General features: G+C 44.2%; 1 protein-coding gene across 6 annotated transcripts in view; it reads right to left on the reverse strand.

The window, feature by feature from the left end:
• Positions 1-787: 787 nt before the first annotated feature.
• GBF1 (golgi brefeldin A resistant guanine nucleotide exchange factor 1) overlaps positions 788-24,420 on the reverse strand; it is a 108,120-nt gene continuing 84,487 nt past the window's right edge. For 4 of the 6 annotated variants that reach the window (XM_068139748.1, XM_068139747.1, XM_068139745.1 and 1 more), the window contains 24 exons: positions 24,101-24,189; positions 21,356-21,558; positions 20,799-20,922; positions 20,382-20,507; positions 19,725-19,807; positions 17,087-17,323; positions 16,076-16,169; positions 13,168-13,344; positions 12,595-12,659; positions 12,370-12,493; positions 11,738-11,809; positions 10,297-10,391; positions 9,682-9,835; positions 9,258-9,480; positions 7,523-7,686; positions 6,992-7,235; positions 6,425-6,624; positions 5,277-5,427; positions 4,678-4,808; positions 4,223-4,324; positions 3,525-3,638; positions 3,074-3,251; positions 2,752-2,889; positions 788-2,420 (listed from right to left, as the gene is read on the reverse strand). In XM_068139748.1, the coding sequence (XP_067995849.1) occupies positions 2,134-2,420; positions 2,752-2,889; positions 3,074-3,251; positions 3,525-3,638; positions 4,223-4,324; positions 4,678-4,808; positions 5,277-5,427; positions 6,425-6,624; positions 6,992-7,235; positions 7,523-7,686; positions 9,258-9,480; positions 9,682-9,835; positions 10,297-10,391; positions 11,738-11,809; positions 12,370-12,493; positions 12,595-12,659; positions 13,168-13,344; positions 16,076-16,169; positions 17,087-17,323; positions 19,725-19,807; positions 20,382-20,507; positions 20,799-20,922; positions 21,356-21,558; positions 24,101-24,189 (3,575 nt within the window). In that variant the 3' untranslated portion in view covers positions 788-2,133. The remainder of the gene's footprint in view (positions 2,421-2,751; positions 2,890-3,073; positions 3,252-3,524; positions 3,639-4,222; positions 4,325-4,677; positions 4,809-5,276; positions 5,428-6,424; positions 6,625-6,991; positions 7,236-7,522; positions 7,687-9,257; positions 9,481-9,681; positions 9,836-10,296; positions 10,392-11,737; positions 11,810-12,369; positions 12,494-12,594; positions 12,660-13,167; positions 13,345-16,075; positions 16,170-17,086; positions 17,324-19,724; positions 19,808-20,381; positions 20,508-20,798; positions 20,923-21,355; positions 21,559-24,100; positions 24,190-24,420) is intronic. The other 2 variants (XM_068139750.1, XM_068139746.1) reach the window with 1 other exon arrangement.

Consider the following 24,420-nt stretch of genomic DNA (forward strand, 5'->3'; position numbering starts at 1 on the left):
GACATGATCTAGAAGCAGTGATGGGGTGAGGAAGAGGGGGCTGCAGCAGTGAAAATATTCCAGGAATGGTGGAAATTAGAGTAAGGAAACGGATTTATTAATGGGACTTTCTTAGTATGCACATTCTTCCATTCAGCAGTATTTAGACCTTAGCTCAGGTAATTTAAACAAACCCCTTTGGGTTTTGTTTACCAAGGGGTCTTTTGGAATCTTTGTGATAGGGAAGGCATTGATGTCTTGCACAGCTCTGCTGTGGCACTGCATGGATCTTTGCCTCAAGACAAACTAGAAAATATCAAGAGTGTAATTGGTTGTCCACATCCATGGCAAGCATTAGCCTTGGAAGAGCCCAGGATCTCTCACCTCCTGACCCAGTCCTGTCAGTGGAAATGAAGACTGCTTCTTCATCAGACAGAAAATGCTTCTTTCTCTGAAGTCAGCCAGGTTGTCAGTAAGGTCTGTGTTCTGGCACCTGCTCCTCAGCCCTAGTCTCTATCTTCAGTCCTGGCCGTCACTGAACTGTTGCCAGAAGCAAGAGCAATCCAGCTGTTAACCGTTCCTCTTTGCCCAGGATGGGAACCATTTCTGCTCAGCCCCTTGATGGCTAGCCTCCACAGGAGTAACCATTTGTCAGGGCAAATTTCTCCATGCTCCCTGCAGACAGAGCATTGTTGGAGAATTCTGCCAGGGGGCTGGCAGCTGGCCACAGCACCTTGACAACTAAATTCCACTTTTCCCAAAGCTCTGAGCCACAAAACCACAACAGAAAGAGTACAACATTGCAGCATTCATGTACAGGATGTATTTATTACACAGTAAAAAGTCCATTGGATTTGTAGCCATTTACTCTATATATACACTGGTTGTACTCTCACCCCAAATGCAGGTTCCTCTCAGTACAGTATAAACTGGGTTGGAGTCTGCCCATGCTCCTCCCAGTCACCAGTGGGATTTCCAAGATTGGTAATATTGAGAATTTAGCCAACTAATTAAGAGAGGAGGCAGAATGGAGATGCAGCACTTGTCAGGCAGCCAGCTCTGTTCTGGGCATGAGGGGGAGAAGAGTGGGACATCCTTGCTGCAAGGCAGAAGCACAAGAATGACTACCGGGGCCTCAGCTGCAGTACAGAAGGAGATGAGATCCCAACAACCAGAAGGTGCAGAAGGGTGAGGTCTCTGCACAGCTTCCAAGAGAAAGCACAGCGGACTTGCTGGGCATCTGTCAGCAGATCCCCACATCTTCTCTAGCTGAAGAGGATGTTCTCCTACAGAATGGGGCTGGACACCAAGAGGTCAATATAGCAAACGGTGGACAATACAGCACTGGTGTGCACCCTATGGCTGTGGCTCTCCAAGCAGTGTTTTAGAGATGGCTATGGGGCTCTGCTCTCAGCTCACAGGACTGCATTTCCTCCTCATCTGCTCAACTGGGCAGAGCTTTCTGAATTTGCTCCCTCCAACCAGAAAGCCTGATTACTTTTACAGGAGGAGGGAGGAAAGCAGGGCTGCCCCTGCCAGGCTCCCCTGCTTCCTATCTGGCATCCAGGTTTCTGTGATCCTTGTTGCAGAAGGAAAGCACATAGCTGCAGCAGACAACAAGCCCTATGTAGCAAGCTGGGAGCTGTGCTGTAAGCGATCGACATTTCTACACAAAATTCTCAACCTGCTGAACCCAGGCATGCCCAGAGCCCAAACAAAGCAGCACGACCAGAAGCATGGACAGGGAAGCTAGGGAACGGCTGGGGAATTGTCCAGCGACTGGACTGAATAATCTGAGAGGCAGTTGTCCTACTGTGACATCAAAGAGTTTTCCCTCTTCACCAGATGAACTGGTGGCAGCTTGGTCCCAGGCTGCTGGCTGCAGGCATTGCCTGGACCCTGAGATTGTGAAGGCAGGAAGGAGACTGGTCAGTGGAACTGGGCACCCCTCCAAGAAGACAGGGATTTCTAGGTGGATTTCTAGGTAGTTGCCACAAGAAGGGAGCAGAATGTGACACATGCCAGGGAGATTGTGGCAGAAGCCCTTCTGTCCAGGTTGGCATCATCTTCTAAACCAAACATGCCCGCTACCAGAGAACATTTGGCCAGCATCCTCCACCCACAGAACTTCCTTAGCAGACAGACACCCTCAAACTAATTGACTTCAGAGGTTGTCATGGGGTCAGTGGGCCGTTGAGTAGCTAAGAGAGGAACAGGAGAGGTGGCTTCAATTAGAGCTGGGTTGAGGATGATTGGCAGAGTCATAGGTGGCACCCCAACCTGCAGTGGAGAAGCAAGAGGCTGCAGGATGAGTGGTGGCTGTGTTGTTGTAGGAGGTATGTCTGTAACTGGGCTTGTCTTTATTGGAGCTGATGCTGGGAAAGAAGGAGGGGCAGAGGTGCTGATGGTGGGTGAGGCAGGTGCAGCAGGTCTCTCTGACTCTGCAAAAAGAAAGACAAAATAAATCCTTACACAGGCCCTGACAAAGTCACCTTTCAGCTACAAGCTAAGTAGGTCTGAAGGTCAACTCAGGGGCCTTGTCAGACTTGTCCTTTCCACATACCTTTATGGAAGGCCTTAAGGAGCAGGTGCACATCACAGGCATTCTGCTCCAACTTCTGCCCACCCCAATAACCTCAGCAAGAAGGCCACAATCTATCCATTTGGAAGCAGAACAGTCCCACAACACCAAAAGCCTGGTCACTGTAGATTGTGCAGATCCATGCCACCATGCTGGGAAGACAATTCCAGAATGAAGAAAACAGAACTCACCACTGGCACCCACTTCACAGGACTTCTCCAAAGGAACCAGGTGGGTGTCTGGTCTCACATCCCCCATGGGAGAAGGGGGCAAGGCAGGTGCTATTGATTTCTGATGCTGCTGCTCGACTGGTATGCTGGGGACAGGATCTATGAAAACAAGACAAGCAGTGAGCCCACACATCAGTTTGCTGACTCCTCCTGTCCACTCTCTTTTGCCCTCCTTATGCCAAGCTTCCACAGTCTCATGTGTCTATCCTTTCATCAGCATCCATGCACTACGGACAAGGTGGAAGTGCTGGGTCTGAGACTTCTTTCCTGAAGCCCCCTGTACCTTGGATGACAGTCTGTTTGAAGAGCTCATCCCGCAGCCGAGGTAAGAAACAGTCAATCCGCTCCCAGGTGATCTCCCAGAGATCCGAATATCCTGTCCTTGAGTCAGCACTGTGGAATATCCCAGCTGTATCCATTACAAGCAGCATATTCTTCAGAGACTCCGGGATGGCCTCCAGCTGTAATCAGAGATACTCCTCAGGACACAGAAAATGGACATATAGCAATGAACAAAAGGTCAGACCAGCTGATGGGCTGCCTTGGAAACGGAGGCTGAGGGAAGATAATGTGGAATACAATGTTTTTTTCAAGGATTAAAAGGGTAAAAAAAAAACCCCAAACCAAAACAAACAAAACCCCCCAAACCAACAACAAACCACCTTTCAAGTTTAGAAGGTTAAAACCAATTAAGAGTTGTTCAAAGCACTGCAGTATCACTTTCAGCACCTTACCAGTAAGTCACTGGACCCAGCATGCATGTATTTGTCCATAAAGTCCAGGATTGTCAGCCACAGGGCAGCAAAAGTGGCCAGTGACAGCAGTGGGGAGAGATGTTGTAGGAACACCTAGAAAGAAACCACAACTGCTGTCAACAAGTCATATCAGGACTGCTGCCTGCAGCTTGACACCCTGGTATTGTAAACCAGGAATTGCCCCTCCTTGTGGCATGCCCAGAGCACACACAGACTCTGACTACACCAGAGGCCTCCAGTCCCCTTAGCTGTGTATGTACAAGAGTGGATGAGGCCTTGCATGAGGCCACTTCAGTTTGCATCACTGTCATTTAGCTCTTTAAGACTCTCTATCTTAGGTACTGATAGTACTCTCAATACTATCAGATTGTGACACTCTTCATTTCACCACAACAGGTTGTCTTCAACCTCTGTCAAGTGAAACACTCTCTCCATCCTCCTTGAAGTCACAAACTTCTTCCTGACAATTCTTCCAAAGGCCAGGAACATAGAGACAATTTTGAAAAGAAGGCATGCCCCAAGAGCAGAAGTTGGTGCTGAAACCCAGCACTGAAGACAGTTAAACTAGCAAACTGACACCTATCCACTTCAGAGATGCTGAGAAGCTAACGGACTAAATGGTTTTTCTTGAGGCACATAGTTTCTACCAATCTTTCAGACAACAGAAGCATGCTCACCTTAGAGAGCAGTGTTGAGGCTCTCATCCTAGTTTCTTCCATTCCACCAACATCAGCTGGACTGATGTTCTCAAGTAGCTTGGTTAGCAGAGGAAACAGCACCTGAAGAATCAGACACATTGATATTCCAGAGCTGAAAAATGACTAATGAGATTTGTAGACAGCCTTACAGAAAGGAGCTAGCTTTTGGGACTGGTGGCTTGTAGGCAGAGAATGCAGAAGCAGCAATAGGAAGTAGAAATGAGTGGATTCAGAGCCAAGAAGCTCTGTCAGAAGCTTAAACAAAGAGGAACTTTTCACAGGATCAGAGTAGGGAAGGACTTCTCTGTTGTGGTGAACAAGCTGCTCAGTGACATGGTGATGAAGTAGGACACTATTCTACCACTTGTGCACACAGCTTTGCTCTTCATGACAATGGTCTCCTGTCTACATGCCCAGCCCTGCTAGGAGGTTACCTTGTTGAAGCAGGACTCCCATTCCAGGGCATCCAGAGCCTGCAGGTCATGTACCAGGAGAGCTCGCTGCAAGTAAGTGAGTGCCTGCATCCGTACCTGCCGTCGGGCATCACAGCACAGCCAAGCAATACCTGCAAGAGAAGGATTCAGGGCAAAGCCCACAGGGAATGTGTCACATCCCTACTTCCACCATCTAGAGCAAAAAAGTTTACTGAAGGTCAACTGCAGTCTTAGGAGGAAGAAACAAAAAATAAAGATGAAGAAAAAAAGGGTGGGGAAAAGAAAACAAAGAAACAAAGCAGGGGGGGAAGAAAAAGGGGGGGGGGGGGGGGGAGGAAAAGAAAACACAGAGGAAATAAGGGTTACACTTGTTCGAGGCCACAGCCAGGGAATCTAATGTCAGGTCCTGAAGGAAGATGGCAGCTAATTCATGCTAAAGATACCTTTCCAGCAGAATCTAACTTCTTTTTCAATTACAACAGACCCCAGTAACAATCTCTGCCTGCTTTCTGCAGTTAGTTCTTGACTCTTCAACTTTCCTGAGTGCTGCCATTATTTTGGAAGTGTCTCTGCTCACTCTCATCACAAGTTGACTTTACCCTGTAGCAAAGGACACCAGCAGTTGGACCACAGTGTTCGGGAATCCGCTTCGATTTTCCTGCCTGCTGTCTCTAGATGGCGCTGCTCCTCTGCCCAGGAGCTGTAGATGGTGGCAGCTCGTGTGTGCAAGGTGTGCATGAGGTCCAGGAGCTGCAAATCAAGCATTACATTAAGCAACACACAGGACTTAAATTTCTGAAGCAACTCTGGTCCCTGCTCTCACCTAAACCAATGCAGAAATGCTCAGGGCTACTCAGGCCTGCTTCTTGTATGTGCATAACCATTGTATAGCTATGGAGACTGCGTCAGGCCCTGCTGTCTATGTTTTCCAAGAGGTCAAGTGCCAGGTACCTTCAGCAAGATTTGTGTTGGTTTAGTAGCCACTGTCAATTCTGGCTTCGAGGAATAGCATGCCAATCCTACCAGGAGACAGAATGGAGTCTTTCCTGGCACAAAACACTGACATTCCCAGGCAGATGAAGAAATTCAGTGATGCAGCTGTGCAGGGACAAACCTCTGCAACGTTTTTGTTATTTTTTTTCCCTTCTTTTTTTTTTCTTTTTTCTTTTTCCCCCAGAACAAAAGAACAGGAAGATGCAAAGCTCCCTCAGAACCGCTCTGTATGAGCAAATGACAGCAGTCTAGCCACTCTGCTACTTAACTGAGGCCCAGCAGCCTGGCAGTCAGGAGGCTTCTGCCTTCAGACCTTTTAAGTACCAGCTGGATAGAGAAATCACTTCCTCATCCAGTCTTCCATACTTGAAACCACAGTGCCTCAGCCCACAGGGCTTTCCTCTCTCCACAAGCTCAGATGACCTGTCAGACTCTCCACTAATCCTACATGAACTCCATGCTTTCAAACCTCAATCCACATCCATCTTACCTACTAGTGTTTCACAGCTCCAGATCCCACCCTTCTCACTTTTCAGGGGACTTGTGTCTCCACTGCTATTCTGCTTTTTCCTGTCCAAACTTTAGTCTTCCTCTTTCGCTGCAGAACCACACACTGCCACCACAGCCACTGTCTGTCAACCAATGCCCACCAACCCAGGATGCAGCCCTGCCTTGCCCCAGGAAGAATTCCAGTGACTCGCTAGCAGGGCCCTGAGTATGGGAAATGAGAGGAGGAAATCCTTTCTATACTTACGTCCTGACTAACCTGTAAAGACACAGTGTGGTAGCTGGCAGGGATGGTCTCATCCTCATCCTCATCACTGTGTGTGTGCGCCTGGTGCTGGCTCAGGACCCGCGGTCGCCGTGTGGAGCTCTCCTTTGGCTTTTTTTTTAACCGACTGGATTTACTGTCATACCTGTGGCTCTTCCCCCTCTTCTCTTGGGACTTGTAGCCTAGAAAGCAAGAGGCAGCAACATGCCATCTACACACGCCACCACAAATCATCTGCCTTTCAACACACACCTTTTGATATCCCAAGTGGAGTGCCATATCCTATGAAATGACAGCTACCTCCTCCTAGAGGTACCAGCATCCCTCAGGAACAGTCTTCAGCAACAGCTGATACTGGTACCTCTAGATCAGCTCCAGACCTCCTCTGCATCCCAGAGAAAGGGATAAGATTAAGGTCCCTCCTGCCAGCAGGAGCCAGCAGACCATTTTCTTGGGGTTAGAGACCCATTTCCTGACAACGCTTTCACACTTCTTGCTGACTGGCTACTCCAAACCCAATCTTGACTGTCAAACCAAGGGCCATCTTACCCCCATTCAAGCTCGCCTCCACAAAGATGCGGATGGTTTTGACACAGAGCTCAAAGTTTTCTGGTGTAACATGGGCAGCATCTCGTACAATGAAGGACAGGGACTCTACACACTTCATGAGAGACTTTGTGTCATGTGGGCCCAAATCCAGCCCCACAGTCAGGCTGTACTGGTTGACAAGAGGAGATGGCCCCAACCGGCTGACCACAGCAGTTCTGGAGGTGTCGATGTCATCTTTACCCACCTGCAAAGCACAGCAAGAAGATAGCAGGAGAGTGTAACATTAACAAGCAGCACCTCATGCACATGGCTGAAAGGGCCTTTCTTCTGAAGCCAAGAGGTAAAGTTTCTCTAGGATCCATTTCCCTTTCTTCCTCATTTGCCTCCAAACTTTCTCTGCATCTGCACCTCCTCACCATCCTCTCTTCACACTGTCAGCTCATATCCTTTCTGTCCCTTCTACACACACTCTGCCCACAGTCATGCTAGGAGCAGTCTTTGTCAGGCACCAGAAACTTATTGGCTACTCACCACTAGCCAGCCACTGTTCATGACATCCACATCTGTCACAGAGCGATGCATCTTGCCTGGCTTCCCGTGGTCTGTGTAGACCTCTGAATCAGAGGTGTAGCCACGGTCCAGGCTAGTGTCACTTGGATGACAGGAGGAGGAGACCTCGCTGTCTGATTGAGCACCTTTAAGACAAAAGGTTTTAGATCAAAGCTAAATCAAGAACTAGGAAGAGTAGTTGTGGATAAGGGAGCAGCAATTCAGATTAGGTAGATCAGCACACCACCAGTGTGTCCTGAAAGAAACTCGGGGGAGCATGGCAGGAGACAGCAGGAAACACAGATCTCTGCACTATTTCTGCTCTGTAGGCATGTTTGGATTTCCCTTTCACAGGGAAAGGGTTTTTCATCCTTTGCTATGTCACTTGTCAGCCTGACTGTGGCTGAATTTTTAAAAGGCAAGAAGTCCAACGCTTTGACCCTCTGCAAGAACCATATACACCACACACTGTAGGATCTACTGGAGGTGCTAGATTCAGACAAGACAACTCCAAAAGCGCAACACAGAGTGACATGAATCACACAGGGCCTCTAGGTTCACTCAGTTCCACACTAATACTGGTCAAGTCTTCTCACGAACAGCAATCTACATTAGCATGATCCACACTGTCAGATCTACTTTCCCTGACCTTTAGGATAACCTTCAATTTGATGTGTCCTAAGCACAGAAATCTCTGCAAGGGCCAAATTTAAGCTACCAACATAATGTTATTTAGAAGCAGAAATTCATTCTCTCCATCATTCAGCATGCATTATCTAGAACTCACCAGCTGAGAGATAGGCTTGCTATGAACACAGTGCACCAAACATTTCAGGAGAAGGTAAAGGAGCTAATGCTCTGTTGTGCAAGGTACCACATTCAAAGTAGTTTGCTCAATGAACAAAGAAAAAGGCAGTTAAAAAAAAGAAGACAGCCCAAAAGATAAAGGTCACAGGTGTTTGCAAAATCAAGTTTCTCCCATCTATCTAACACAAAGTATTAGGAGCTAGCAAGGAAGTCTAGAAAAGCAAAGATGAAAATGAAGGCTTCTGGAAAAGTATTTTCTTGATGCTTGCTTTAAAAATCTGAAGCTGTCAGCCTCAAATACACTGCCAACTGGCTGAAGTGACACAGAAAGTTGGCTGAAAAGACCATCTTTCTAACACAGTCAAGAGAAAAGGGAAATAATGTGTTGGCCTTGTGGGAATGAGTCAGGCACTCTGAACAAATGGATTTGGAAATAGAATTTTGAAGAACAAGTCCCTTTATGAAATCCTTAAAATGGGGACAGAAATGAGTCAGTCCCACAAAAGAAGCAAGTATGACAGAAACAACAGCTGGGTTTACATTACAAGCCCAGATGAGAGATTAGGGCTATATTACCCAAGGCACCAGACCACAACCAGCAGAAAATGCTCCTTGGGCAGAGCAAAGATCTTCTACAGCTGCCACAACTGATACCAGTTTTCCTCCCACTGCTCTCCCAGGGACTAGCACCTGGACTGCTGCTCAAAGTAGGAAGAGATGGCAGAATAGAGACAGGGACAGACCGTAGGGTAGGACTGAACAGCAGGTGCTGGTCTTTAATCTCACTAATGTAGTTTAATATCAGCTTTGTTTTCTTGCAGTCCCCTTTGCTAATTGAAAAGCTTGAGGAAGCAGCTGCTTATCTGGCAGGCAGGCATCAGATTTCCTAGCAAAAGCTGGCCTGTCTTACCTGTGTCGTTATCTGTCCTTGCTGTAACCTGCAGGGCTGCAGGCGGCTTCACCCCAGACCCAATACACTCCAGGAGGGTGAAGAGTGTGTACCAGTCATCCCCAGAGTGAATGTTGGCAGCGTTAGTCTTCAGAAGTTCATGAAGGCCATAGGCAACCTCATGACTAACTCTTGACAACACATTTGGCTTCATCATGAGCAGGATACGCAATGAGAGGAGAACCTAGCCAGAGAACGAGGTAAGAAAAACAGATCCTATCATTTCCACACCACTCCTCAGCAAAGTTCCCCTTCATTTAGAGCTACTTACAACTGCTGTTTGCTGTTACCTGCAACAATGTGGGTCCATCCAACAGTAATTGGTTTTCTATATTGCCAGGTGTAGCCACAGAACCCCAGTAACTGACTTTCAGAAATCCCTTACCTGCACACTGATTTCTTCCCGACGAAGGAGCCGAATTGCCAGTCTCAACAGCCCCACCACTGCCCTCTCCACCAAGAAGCAGAACTCCACTGCATGAACACAGAGATGATAGAGGTGGTCTCTGACAGTTTGCCAGACACAGGTCACACGGTCCCTAGACACAACAAGGATGAGGGAAATGTAAGATGAAAGAAGATGAAACAAGAGGAACGCAGCTACATCTCCCAGAACTCCGACAAGCCAGTATTTCCTCATTTTTATGGAACGCTCCAGATGGGAGAGCTAAGAGCAGACACACAGAGACAACAAAGCTGTCAAATTTCTGATTTACTTCATTACTTGCAAAGCAATCGGGTGGGGTTCTGGATCAGGCAATCTCCCCTCCAGAGTTTAGTTTATGTTCTCCAAATCTCAGGGTACCAAGCAGTAATTCATGGGTGAACGGCCCCTCTGTTTGCACATGGTAGACTAGAATTGCTAAGCCCTGAACTTACAGCCACATGCTGCTTCAGCTGGCAAATCAAACACATACGGAAGTCATTCCCTGGACCCAGGCAGCAGCTGCAGCAAAACAGGGACGTTTACAGTGAGTCTGCACGTAGTTCAAGGTCATACCTGTTCTCTAGCACAATCCTCAGAAGCATCTCCAAGCAGAAAGCAGCGTCCTCTTCATCATATGTATCCTCATCAGGAGTCACAGAGATTAGAGCCTAGAAAAGCCAGGAAATGTTTGTGAATCATGAGCCACCAAAACTGAGGGGGCAACGAGAGGACCAACAGAATCCTTTGAGTCTAAGCAAAATTGCCCTTTACTGTCTGGTGAGGTCATGCATAGTCTACAAAAACACACTGGATAGAGGTCAAGTTAAATATGCGGAATTATTTCTTTTAATTATGCAAGATACAGTAGAACTTAAAAGATGTTAAACTCTGATGAAGTCTCTCAGGTAGAGGAGAATACTGAAAGCTAGCAGCTTCTTGCCAAAAATATGGAAAGCGCAGAAAAGGCAAGACATACTTAGGAATGACTATAAGTACTGGAAATAATTGTATCAAGCCATCAGCTTGCAACTGAAGGGAGAATGCCTGACATAACAGGGGTAAAAGCATAACATTTCCTTGGATCTAAATCACTGCTTCTCCACGTGGGTCAAGAACATAGCGGTCTGTGTGTGATCCAAATAGTAAGCTGTGCTTCAGCTGTTTTAAGTACCGTTCTTTGGGGTTTGCTCACTTATCTTCATTTTGAAACTCAGTATTTCTGAACCTCTGCAGTAAGCCTCGAAAAATAAACCTTTTTTTCAGCACAAGCCTCAATAGAGTCATGTGCCCTACTGACGAAGCCAGTGAACTGCAATTCCAGCAGCCTGGAGGTAAAGGTACTAACACTTTAAGGAGCCATGGAATTAGGCAGAGCACACACTGCCAGCTCATAGAGCATCACTGTAATGGTTGCACTACTGTATTTGCTTTTGGAAGTAGTAAGCAGCAGCCAGATTCTTTCCACACCCTGGAGTAGTCTCCAACTCCACACTAGCCTGAGAAGCCACTACAAGAACCAGATAAAAGTAACTACCCTCTCCCAGGCAGATAAGCTTCTCTATTTCATAGACTAGTAAGTCCAGCCATATTATGTCTCCCACAACAGCTAGGTACCACATTACCTAGGGGCACAGAGTCAATTATTTCTCTACAGTTCTTGCCTCTAAAGTGGCCTTTCAAAATGTTTTTATCAGGTACAGAGCATACCAGGGAAGATAAAAAGTCATAAGCTTAAGATCCTACACAGAGCCACATATATTTTTCAAACACCATGACCTGCTCAAGGCTTTTAAAATGCATTACATAATTTAGTGTCTTCCTCTGCCACTAAAGCAGTTATGGCTGCCAGCACAACAGTTACATGTGAACAGCTGAACTAATGGCTGACTTCATATCCTAAATAGGTCTAAGACCTTTTGTGGGGACAGAGGAGCTAGGCAAATACACAGCACATATGCATGACAGCATACTTGTTTCAACACCAGTTCAATTCCTTGAGCAGTATCTCTCTCACCTTCATGAGCTCCTGAAGAGATTCAAGTTGGAGGAATTTGCTTTCTGTGATCAACTTCTCAGGATCACATTGCTGCAAAAGAGAGAAAAGACAGGTGTGTGTGGGGTGGGGGGAAATGTGAAAGGCATACAAGTGGATTCTCCTGAAACTCAGCTTGTTCCCAGGAAAGACACAGATAGGGGCTTCAACACAATTACCTGGAAGAAAACTCCTGCCATCTAGTTCACTCCTGTAACATCCATTACCTTTAACATACATGATCTGTGTTAGACAGATTTTAACAGGTAACTGCTCTGTCCACACATGCTGGCATCACACACCTCAACATTGTTTTGGACAAGACTGCTCATTTGAGCATTCATTAGTTTGTCTTCAATTATAGGACTGTGATGCCAAAGGCAGATTACAGCGTCTTGGGGGCATCATTCTTGTTCTCGCGTGGCTACATTTGTGCATAACAGCGCATAAGACTCTTTAGCTGTCAATACAGACACACTCCTCTGCAGTTTCTTACAATTCCCAAGTTCCCCTGGAACCTGCAATATTGCCTAGAAACAGGATTATTTATTTATGCTGCTGCTGCCTTTTATCCACAGGAACAAAAACAGGTTCTTTTTCAGCCCATATGTTACCTTTATGCATTCCAGAGCTGCTCGCTTTGCCTCCTGTGTCTCTGTAGATGGCCCTCTCATACCAGATTGCTCTGTCCCACTCAGGGTAAGCCAACTAACAAAACTCAGCACTGTAGATTCACCACTGCAAATCAGAAGACACCAGCATTAGTCAGAAAACAAGAAATCATATTATTCTCCAGCTTTGGTAGAAGAACAACTGTCTGGGCCATCTACACCACTCACCGGTTAGATGGTGTCTCCTCACGTTGCAGATAGATTTTGCCATTAGGATCCACAAAGTCTTCGACCTGAAAGACAGACCAGAGTATGTTATACAATCTGTTGTCTACTTTGTAGCCTCCCCCTGCCAGCCCTGTAAGTTTCACATAGTGATGAAACACTTACATCCAGCCGCCCATGTGCCAGCTGCCTACCCCCAGCTCTTCAGCCCCTCACTCCTTCAGAAAAGCATCACACCCATCTGGCAATACCAATGCTTTAATACTTCACACCTGTAATATTTGCCTCTTCTGCACAGTATGAAAAATCTGAGTAAGACAAATGCTGGGATTTCTTAAATTCAACAAAAAGTAAAATACAAAAAAAAACCCAAACACATGTATATATGAAATTATACCACAGAGGCTGGTACTGGCACATAACTCAAAAGCACACCTTTTACAGCCTTTCCAGCTCTGCAAGACTTTATCAGTCAGGCCTTTGCAAGAGAGCTCTCCTCCTCTTTGAAGTGGTTCTATGCAAAATCAATTTCCCTCTTCCCTGATCTTCAGTTACCCAGGAACTGGCTGTTATTACCTCCACCATGGCCTTGGGCAGCAGCTCTGCTCGGAAAAGCTGTAGCATGGCCTCCATGATGTTTTTCCAGCCCTCCCGCAGAATGTCCCCATGGCGATGGGCCAAGTGAAACACAGTCTTTGCTGCAATATGGGCCTTGGGATTACTTCCAAAAACAGTGGGCAAGTTCTCAATAGACTGCAGGAAAGAAAAGGGAGTGGCAATGGGTCAGCAAGAGATGTTTTCTTTTCAACACAAATTAGGGCAGACTGTTCAGTACTGGTTACAGGAAATACAGCAATCATATGTACAATGCTTGGGCACCTCCTCAGCTCATATTCACTCTGTACAAAAACAAGGACAAGACAGCTTACCCAGTACAAGCTGAATCACTGAGCCACCTAGACATATGATCTCCAAAAACAGTACAGAGCATTTTGGAAGTGCTTGCTGAACACTCACTAGCATTGATTTATTCTGCTATAGGAATTCATTCCAGGATCAAAGTTTTCTACAACACATCTCTGCTGGAAGCAGCAATTACTCCAGTTCATTGTTAAAGAAGGAAACTATGGATAAAAGCATTACTGACTTGCAAAGCCACACTTACCATACTACTTAACAGCAAGATCAAGGTAAGAGTGAAGAAGCCTGACATGAAGTCTCTGCCAATAGCTGCTGGATCACAACTCCTTATAGTTGATTCAAGGCACTCACGAACACAAAAAAAGTGCTAAGCCCATTTAAACCAAGTTGTGCTGCCAAACAAGAAAAAACTCTGCAAGCACATGAGCTACTATCACACACTCCAACATGCTCTGCGCTTCTGCAGTTACTTAAGCTCACTACAATGCTCTTTTGACAAGAAGTGGGCTTTACCATTCTGTTGCTCATGTGGCCAAAATCCATACTTATTCATTCATTATGGAAGGAAAGAGAAAGATGGGCAGTAAGATGGACTGAAAATGTGGCTCTTCCAATCCCAGACCTGAAGTTCAGAAAAACCTAGCTCTTGCTTCAGCCAGACTGCTGGCAAAACTATTATCAAAATCAGTCTTTGATCTAGAGGTGAACTCCATTAGAAGGGCCAGTAGGGAAGTCTGGCAGAAATGTGACAACCAGTTAGTTTCTGCCATTGTTGCTATGGGGAAACCACACAAATACATGAAGTCTGAGAGTGTGAAGGGCAATATGCCTAGTTTTACACTGTGACAACAAGCTACAACTTCTAAATTAAAACACACAGGAGTTCTGCTGCTACTACTGAGTCAGTATGAGTCCCTTCCCTTTCTCTTCTTTCAACCAAAGCCGCCATGCATAGCAACTGAAGTGCTTGGAGAGGATGCCTGATCATTAGGATGATGTGACCTGGGAAGTGACTAGCAGCTAAATGACACTTTGATGACACTTCCATTGCTTTCTAACAGTTGTTCTTTGTTTTGTCTCCTCAGCCCCTGAAGACAGCCCTCCTTCTCCCTTTTCACCAGACTGTCTTTCAAATATTTGTTCAGTTGTCGTATTCCACTACTGTCTCCAAGGCTCACAGGAATTTAGGACAGCAGAAAGTAATTGATGTAATTGGAATCTGGCCAAAGATAAGAACTCACAGCCCTTCTCAAATCCAGAAGTCCCTGATTCTACATCATCACTTAAAGACATGCTTGCTTAACTTACAGAGACCTCAGACTGCTCCAGATTCCACTCTCATAACTAGATGAGATGCAGCTGGCAATAGCTGGTGCCTCTGAGGGCTTAGTCTAGTTACTTCTACTATGTAAATCTATGTCAAACAGTTGTTTCATGGCAGACATTCCTCTGTTTATCTATTGGTAGTCTCAAGTTCTGGTATGCCTGGAGAGGGTCAAGTATTTCATCTCTTCATTTTGAGGAAGAGGGAATCTAAAACAACCTCTCCATTTCAGATTTTTTTGTCTTTTAATAGTCAGTCTAGTACATTCTTCTGTCACCAATGTCAGAATGCAAGTGACACTAAATACCAAGTTCAAACAATCCAATTTTGATGCAGCCTAATCCCACTAATTTGCAGGACTATTCCCTTTCTTCCATCCCTTCATGGGATTGGACAAAAATAATTTAAAAAAATATTTCAAAAAATCACCTGTCCTGGTCTCTTTACTCCCAAGTTTTCAGTCCTGAATGATCTTGTTTCCTCTTTTGGTATGCATGGCAATTCTGTTCTGCTGAATGTGGGTATTTTGCGTTCTTAGAGCAATGTTATGAGATTCTTTGTGAGTTCTAACCCTCTAAAGGAATTGTTGCCTTCCATTCAGCACAAATCATTGTTTGTCACACTGTCTACTTGGGGGGAAAAAAAGCTTACACCAACTTCCATACCGTGCATTTCAATCCTCACAGTACAATCCATGCAACTAGTCTTTAGGGTTTGCAAAAAGTGAGGCTAACAGTTGACCTTATTACCAGACTCCACATACCAATTGATAACTCAAAGCATTTGTTTTCCTAACCCTTTTATGCTGGGTAGATGCACAGCCCCAACATTTTAGAAGAACAGCTCACAAAGCAGCCCATCTTGGTACCACATAAGTCCTGTAACTAAATATTCAACAGCTGATATGCATAAACTTACTTGGGATCATGGATGACCACTGTGTTTGTCATAGGGAGATCTAAGTCTCCTCAGATCAAGTAGATGGAATAAACTCTTCTACATAATGGCATTCTGCTCTGTGTAAACTGCCACTTGTGAGTGAGTAGGAGGAAATTTGCATATCTGACCTATGGAAGTCCTGCTTCACAACACACTTCTGATTGCCTCCCGCAGAAAACTAGGCTGATTAGACATCTACAGATACTATGATAACTAGAGTAAGCAAATATTAGTGCTTAATGAGGAAAGGAGCTCTGATATCCTAAAAGCCATGTTGCTTCTCCCTCCTTGCAAACTTACCTCACTGCTAAGGGCTGTAAACTTGCAGAGAGAAATTATGAGATTGTCAAACACATCACTAAGGCCATAGTGAGCAGAAATCATGGCACATTTCCTGGAGAAGGAAGAAAATAGAAAATACTGTAATAAATCAGCACAGACAAATCTGTCTGCAGGACAGCAAATCAGACAGCCTGTTGACTTTTTAGATCTTCCTTTCCATCCACTTACAATGAATGCTGACCTATAGAAATCTACTATTATCCTTCAGATAATCTTAATCCTCATCCATAGATCCTGATATTTGTCTGTCCTGATGCAAGGATCACTTTTAAGAAGTGAGTCTGAACAGACAGACTGTTTGCACCTGAGCCAATATACCTAATCTCCAGTCTTGACATAAAAGAGTGGCTGAGATTGGCAGCAGCAGTGCCAGTCTAGTTTCCAAGAGATCATGGCTATAGCAGTACATTAACGGAGCTTTAGAAGTTTGCTCAAGGTATCATTTGGTCCAAACTAAGCGTGGCCAAAGATCACTCCAAAACAGCTTCTCTCAGACAGCAAGGTTTTTGAACACTGATCATCTGGGAAAGAAAAAAGAGAAAGAAAAAGCTCCCATTCCATTCAGCCACAGTTATGTCCTCTTACACGAGAGGTTTTGTTCATACACAGGGATTTTGCCAGCATTCCTGTGCAAGTTAAGAGTGACTTTTCCCCCTCACTTCTAAGCAGCATAACTATATTAGTAGATCTTAAATATAACTAGGTTGGAGTTTAACAATACATATTCCAGGCACTTTCTTTTATGACAGCATAGCAGTCAAGCCAGACAGTGAGTGGCAACCTAGAGGTCAAGAGGGCATGATTCAATACAAGTGACAGAACAAAACTATTGAACCACAGTTCACAATAAAATGCTCTTCAATTGATACAAAAAGTGACAGCTGATATTCATTATGGTATCTTGAGTGAGTAAAACAGGAGAAAACAGCCACACTAACTCTTCTGGGTCTTCCTGAATGCAAGAGTTACCTGAAACCAGAGATAGCCTTCTGGATTATTGTTTCTTCTAAGCTCTTGTCAAAAACGTAAGAAAGTGCTGCAATCGTTGGCCCCCACGTCATAGTGAAGAGATCATGGTCATAGCTTCCAGGAGGCACATGGAGAAATATTCCCTCATCTGTGGCACCACGATGTAGCAGGACATTCCAGATATAGTTTTCCTTCACCAGACCTGTCTGCTCTTCTGGCATTACTATCTCATCATTTCTGTAAGGGAGGAAAGCAGAAAGGGTGAATTTTCATTCTAAGGCAAATCTAACATTTACACAGTGCTTTCACTACATGGCCCCAAAGCTAAGTGACACCTTCTCTAGAGTGATTTTGCCACCTCCTGACACATTCTATTTTCCTGGGCCTACCTGCTTCCCCTGCTCCTCATTTATATCCTGGATATGGTCTGGTAGCTTTCAGCAGCACCTAACAGCAACCGTGTAAGGATAGTATTGAAGAAGCAGCTGACTAACACTACAAGTGAAAACACCACACTTAGTGCAGTTAAATGACAGACAATTTTGGACAGAACACTGGCATAGCTTCACCTCCCTATCCCAGCTCTCGCCCTATTAGAGTGCTCCACTTATCTCATTACTCCAAGATTTAAAATAAAAAATTAAACTGTTTCTGCACTGCTGTCAACAGTAGGCAGAAGCACCTTATAGAATGTAAATAATCACATTACGCCAAAATCAAGTATCAGAAAAACAAGTAGTACAACATCAAATCAAGAGACCAAATGTGTGATGGGTGATTCATAACTAGAGTTTCACAGCTCCTTACTCTAACTGGAGAATAGGGTATGATAGGGTAGGGTAGAATAGGGTAGGGACCAAATAGAACCGAACCAAACCAAACCGAACCAGGTTGGAAGAGACCTTCAAGATCATCATGTCCAACCTATCATTCAAAATCACCTAATCAACTAAACCATGCAACCAAGCACCCTATCAAGTCTTCTCCTGACAGGGAGGTGGGAAGCCATACAGTAATAAAACAATTACGATTAATATCAAGTAGCATTTGCAATTCCAGCTTAAAAGATATCAACTATAAATACATACTCCCTAAACTTAGGTAACATTGTACAAGAGAACTTGCTGCAAATGACCAACTAATTGAACAAGAGCCCAAAATTTAGTAGATTGAGTCCACCTGAAAAACAGAGGTCTTTCTGCAACACTCGAAAAAATAATTTGCTTCACTTGGGAAACAAGTTTTCATGTGCTAATGACAACTATAAAGACCCTCTTGATTTATGCATAAGAAATAAACCCATTTTCAGGCTGCTGCATATTTTGACAAGAGCAATCACTGCTGAGATTACATAGGAAAATGTTTGCAGTCAAGAGCTTGTTTTTTTCTAAAAGCCCGTGTTTGATTAATGTTGACAGAAGCAAGTGAATGGGTTTACTTGGAAAGTCTCAGGAAATGAATTGTACTCAAAAGTGAAATGCTAAGATCCTGATCATGAACTACTCTCTACAGATTACAGTCTGGGTTTTGCTTTGTTTTGGGGTTTTTTTCCCCTAATAATACAAGGAAAACAACAGTTCCTCAATCTCAGCTATGACACTGGGGCAATCTGTCTGAGACGGTGTAATACTGAAATTATATACCAATAGCCATAGAACATACTGAAAAAGCAGAAGTATGTGCTGAAGGGATGATAAAGGGGAATAGACTGGGATAGAGGCATATGAGGACATTCTCAGGGTACTATTTAAAAAAAACTATCAAGGGAGATAAAGCAATCAAGACTCCCTCGCTATTAGAAAGCCAGAGCTACCTCTTGAAGAATTTCTAGGTATTTAGTACAGGTTTAGCACACAAAGCATCCTTACCTTCCCAGAAAAGGCTCAAAAGGGAGGAGGGTCAGACTAATCACACTGCCCTGCTTCCAAGCCCAAGCCACTGCAGACTGAAACTGGCTGAGAGTCACAGGCATATCCTGTCTCCTCAGAGATGTAATCCTCTCAGTTTCAAATTGGCTGGGCCTCAATTTACTGATAGGCTAGATTTTAGAGCTATTCTTAAAGCTTTCTGCCCAGAGTTAGTCTGTGCACAAAAGGGCTTCAGCCACCAGGCATTCTCATCAAACAGTGGTGAGTGTGCCAAGAGCTTCAGGGGTAGCAGAAGAGCTTGGAACAGACAGTAGCCTCTTATGAAGAGCTCAAAAGCAAACATATGAAATCAAGACCTGGACATGTTATATCAAGGCATCAGTGCTGCACTGGGGATGAAACACCATTTTTAGTACTACACTTAGATTTCTAAAGAAGCGTAAAGGCACGATCTGGAGAATAGAGCCTTCTTAGACACAGCATTTCACATGTGCTGGTCTTGCTCACTAACAGAAGTAACATTTTTCTTTTTTTTTTTTTATTTTTAGCTTAAACTCTGTGGATTAAAATACCATGGCAAGAATCCAAAGATACAAAACCAGTGCAATCACTGTCACAGGCTTGTTACCACAGCCCCACATGTAGCTGGAAGCTGGTGTGAGGGCAAAAGGCACGATTAGCGGAGTCTCTCTCTACCTTCCAGAGATCTCACGGACCAAACAACTCTAGTTTTCTCTCTACATACAAGGAAATGACAGGTAGATTCTTACTTGATGGCATGGTACATGTCTTCCAATATGTCCTGTTCAAAGTCTTTGCCTCCATTCACACCTTTCAGGTTCTTGCGAAATTCCTGTCAAAAGTTACACCAACATTTATTCCTAATAGCTCCACCTTTAACTGCTTGTTTTTCAAGGAAGCAGAAGGAGATTTTCCTGCATTCTTCATCAGCCTCCAAGTTCAAAGATTAAATGCTATTTTTAGTAGCAGTAGTGTGCAGCAACCACGTCTCTGCTCACAAGGACAAAACAGACACACAAGGTAACACATGCTTAATCGAGGTGGGACATCAGAATGACAGGTCTGCAGCACTGCATAGACACTCACAGACCCGAGCCCTCTACAGTCCCACAGCAGATCAACAATCTTTTCATTCCTACTATGTCTTAAGACACAGTTTGCTCACATACACAGAAGCCTCTTGATGAACTCGGAAAGTTGTCTCCTAAGCTTGTATTTCCTCAGACTATCTCTCGCCTACAGCTCCCCCTTCCAACTGTAACAAACTTCAGAGCTGCACATCACCTTATTGTGTAAACAAATGACAAATGCCAGGGAAAAAATAAGAGAATGCCATCAAGATAAAACCAGGTACTACACTGATATCAGAACCAGGGAAGACAGGTGCCTAGAACAGTAACACCCACCTCCAGAGTCATTGGGACATTCTGCTTGCGGACATTGTGGTTGTGCTGGTCAGTGTTCAGCATAATGACTGCATAGGCCAGGGCAAAGCAGGCATCACTATTAGCAAATGGAGAACCATTTGATTTCTGAAAGGCAAACATATTCTCAAATTAATCCTACAGGAACAGTGATGTCAGTGACCCATAACAGTCATTTTCCTACCCATGGTACTGCACCATCTCTTGGACAAACAAAAATCCTAGGTTCTGGCTCCAACTTCCAAGAAGCACACCAAAAATCTGTCACAGCCATACCCCACAAAACAACAGCTGCTGCCTGCAGGGCACAGTATGCTTATATAGGTAGTTTGATCTGACACATCCATCAGGGCAAGCAGATACACATAATGTTGAACTTTCTGCCCACCAAATACACACCCTCCAGTGTTCTGTGAAGGCTTCCAACAGTCTCTGGATTACAGGTGCTTCTCCGGGTAGTCTGAAGGCCTCTAGATAAAGTCTCAAAGCTTCATCCAACCTTAAACCTTGGAAACTGAAAGTCCTGCAAGAAGAATGAAATACAATGAAGAACTGAAACAGGATGGGATAAGTAGGATAAACTTATTACAATCATATTTGTTTCAGCATCAGAATACTACAGTTCACAGAGAAGACAGTAAAGAGGGGAGGGTTGGGGGAGAAGAAATATAGGATGAATACAAAAAAGATAGTAACAGAGTCAACTATCCTGCAGGTGACTATGTATGTAATCATCACTCCAGTCTTCACAAACACTTAAAAGAGATTGAGTATTTATATGCAAAGGTGCTAGAATATGCAAGAGTTGAACAGAATTGAGGCACGGTGGTACACAGCGAACCAAGCAACACAAATCCAGTGCCCCAGGAGTTACTCTTCTACTGATTTTTTTTAACCACAGAAGTCTTTGAACTTTCACTCCTTTCTGATAAAAGAGCTACCAGAAAGCTACTCACCCAACAAAGCTTTCCAGTAAGTTTATGTTCTTACGGTCACTCACAAATTCCCCAATCATCTTTTTGTCCAGGCGAGGATTTTCCCGTAGCCACCTGGCCACCTCATTGTTGTCCATGGGAGTGGCAAGAAGGTTCTTCTCCTGCAGAAACTGTATCCCTTTCTTTGGCTTTTGATTGAACTGCTCTGTGCCAGTTATCAGGAGCTGGAGGAGACATTTTGATAATTACAAGCTTGAAGTGCATTTGAACCAAAAGCAAAAGTATAAAATAGATGAACTTCAGTATGATTAAGCTTATTGTACTTTGTAATCCAGTGAGAAGGCTAACCAAGGCCAGAAAAATCTGCATTTATCACAAGGATTTGCTATAAAATAATACTGAGCAGAGCAAGTATGAGCTGCCATCTTTGAAAGGCTTTGACATTTCACCAAGCAATTATCTTTGCTAATCCAAATGCCTCACCTGCCTTAGTATGTGAACAGAGCAGAGGAAGGTCTCTTAGGAACCTCAGACATGTGGCAAGATTGCCTCTACCCAGTTACAACAGCAGTAATGCTCCACACCCTCTTCTGGCCTCTTTGGCTTCAGGCTCTGGTACTCTACCTCACTGCCAGAAGACAGGAAGCAAGAATCCTTGGCACTTATTCAGCAGGTGCAAGGAAGAAGTGCCACAAAAGCTTAAACTAAGAACCAGAAAACATTCGGCTAGTGAGACAAGGTCCCAGGAACATGTGACATTCCAGCATTACAAGGTAGGCTGGGAAGAGAAAAGTGCAATTTTGGTTTTGAAGGGAAGTCAACTACTGTGTGCCTTGCTTGATTCATATTTGAGGACACCAGACCAGTGACACAGAGAAATAAAACACCACCTAAGAAAGGGTTAACTGAATGTTCTTGGTGGTGTTCAGAAAAACAAAAAGCACAAACTGTATGAACTTTACTAAAGGCACCAGAATAAATGTCAGTTCCCTATCATGGTCAAACTGCTAGCGATGACCTAGTGAACTAAATTTGTGACCACCATGACCACTAGCTCCCCTGGGTTTCTCCATATGTCAGAATCCACCAGCCCTCTGTTCTCTGCTTCCCCTGCCTGTGTGAACATCCTCAAAATGCTGTGAAACACAGACCCTGAAACAGCCTGGAGCGCACATGGAGCTAGTGAGTGCTTAACAAAGTTACCATGCTCTGCACCAGTATAACATGCCCGAAGGGACTGTATGACGCATTTCTCTTTAGCTGCAAACCCTGTAATGCAAGCCCTAGGGTATTCTATAAACTGCCTATATTTCTAAGACCACCTGAAAGGAGACAAGATTGCTGGCAGTTTGCACTGCATTTATAATCACATCAGTCCCGTGCTTCTGAGCTTCTGGCCATTGCTTTTGGAAACAAAGAAAACTTTCCACTTGATGTATAATTTTATTTATCTTTTTTCCTTCCAGTTGTGGCAACGTTTAGCACTTCAGAGGTTGGAGAAAGCAGAACGTGCTGGTGTCATTACTTAAGCTGAATGTCTTGTGTGCCCTGTTTACATGCTCAAGATGAAAACACTAGCAGATTTACAGTCAGGAAAGGACTTTCCCTGGGCAAACCAGAAGACATATGAACATCCCTCCATCCTCTGCTGTAGCGTAAGGCACTGTTCTTTTTCTAAGACCACCTGGAACTTTCTTTAACAAATGGACACAATGAGCACTACTGCCAGTAGAATCATAAAAACAGCTACACCAAAGGGAGAGAAGTCAGGCACAAATCAAAAAACCTTTCTTTTTACCACCAATGAGTGATTCAAAGACATTGATTTCCTTTTCCACTACATCAGCTGGCTCCTACTATTACGGCCACTCATGTTTCAAACAGAATGTCTGTCATTTTCATATTGAAATTTAGTAATCTCTTTCTTCCTAAATAACCTAATTACCTTAAGTATCTGTTGTGCAAAGAGAACAAAAATCTGCCAAAAGAACATCTATGAACAAAAAGCATCCAACAAACCCAACATAAAACCCCCCACAAAATACAGTCCCAGGTAACCCATTGGGTTCATTGGCCATCTTCGGAGGTGAATGTGTAGGCCAATACCTGAGGTTTGACACAAAACAGCAGATAAATACAAAGCCATCAGCATGGAGCACCTTTGTAAACACTAGACCTAGACTGGAACCACTCAGGGAATGGAAAAGCTGAAGCAAGTTATGGTCTGTTTAGACCATATAATGTCTATTTCTATGTGTCATACATGTCTATTTCTTTGTATAAAGAAATAGACATCTATACAAAGTATGGCTTTGTCACAATCCAGGCAATCTTTCAGTTATCCTTAAGGCAAAGCAAACAGGGGAATAAACAAATCAGAATACCAGGCTGGACTGCTCATTTCTGTTCTTGGTACAGCCCCATTTACAGCTTTGATGAGTAGGGAGCCTGTGCTTTTTGATGGAAGTCCCTAATTATCTCCATATAAGGCAAAGTAAATTCAGCAATTTTCCCACCCAGAAATCAGATGGACCTAGCTTACACAATGTGCAACAAAATTTCCCAAAGACCTCTTGCAACTTTTAATACAATTAAACCAGAACACCTAATGACGACTGCTGTCTTTACAAGGTAGCAGATTTTTCAGTGACTAATTCTTATCAGGAAAGACTAGAATTCAACATCTCTGAGTTATATAAAACCCACATGGGATGGGAAACAAGAAGAACACTCAAAGATCCACTTGTAATACATTCCAAATCATACCTTCTTTTTTTTCTTAATCTGCATAAGTTCCTGGGAGCTTGGAAGGACACAGGAAAATCGAGTAGGCTTCCTGGAGATATGCTTCTCAGCTAGAGGGACAAAGCATCATTACTGTTAAACCTCTGCCCAGAGTAGTACTCAGCCCACTACAGTGTCCCATCAAAGCTTTCAGTCATGGAGCTTTGCTACAATGTGCTGCCCTGTAAATGCTAGTCACACTCCTACTATTCAGTTACTATACTCCTGCCATCCACATTTTCCTCAGCACAACTGCATAGTAGTTTATTGTCATGGGCAGTTTCACACATCCACCATATTTA

Source organism: Melanerpes formicivorus, unplaced genomic scaffold, assembly GCF_026170545.1.
Source record: "Melanerpes formicivorus ecotype bairdi unplaced genomic scaffold, bMelFor1.0.p_v2 SCAF_6, whole genome shotgun sequence".
Classification (NCBI taxonomy): domain Eukaryota; kingdom Metazoa; phylum Chordata; class Aves; order Piciformes; family Picidae; genus Melanerpes; species Melanerpes formicivorus.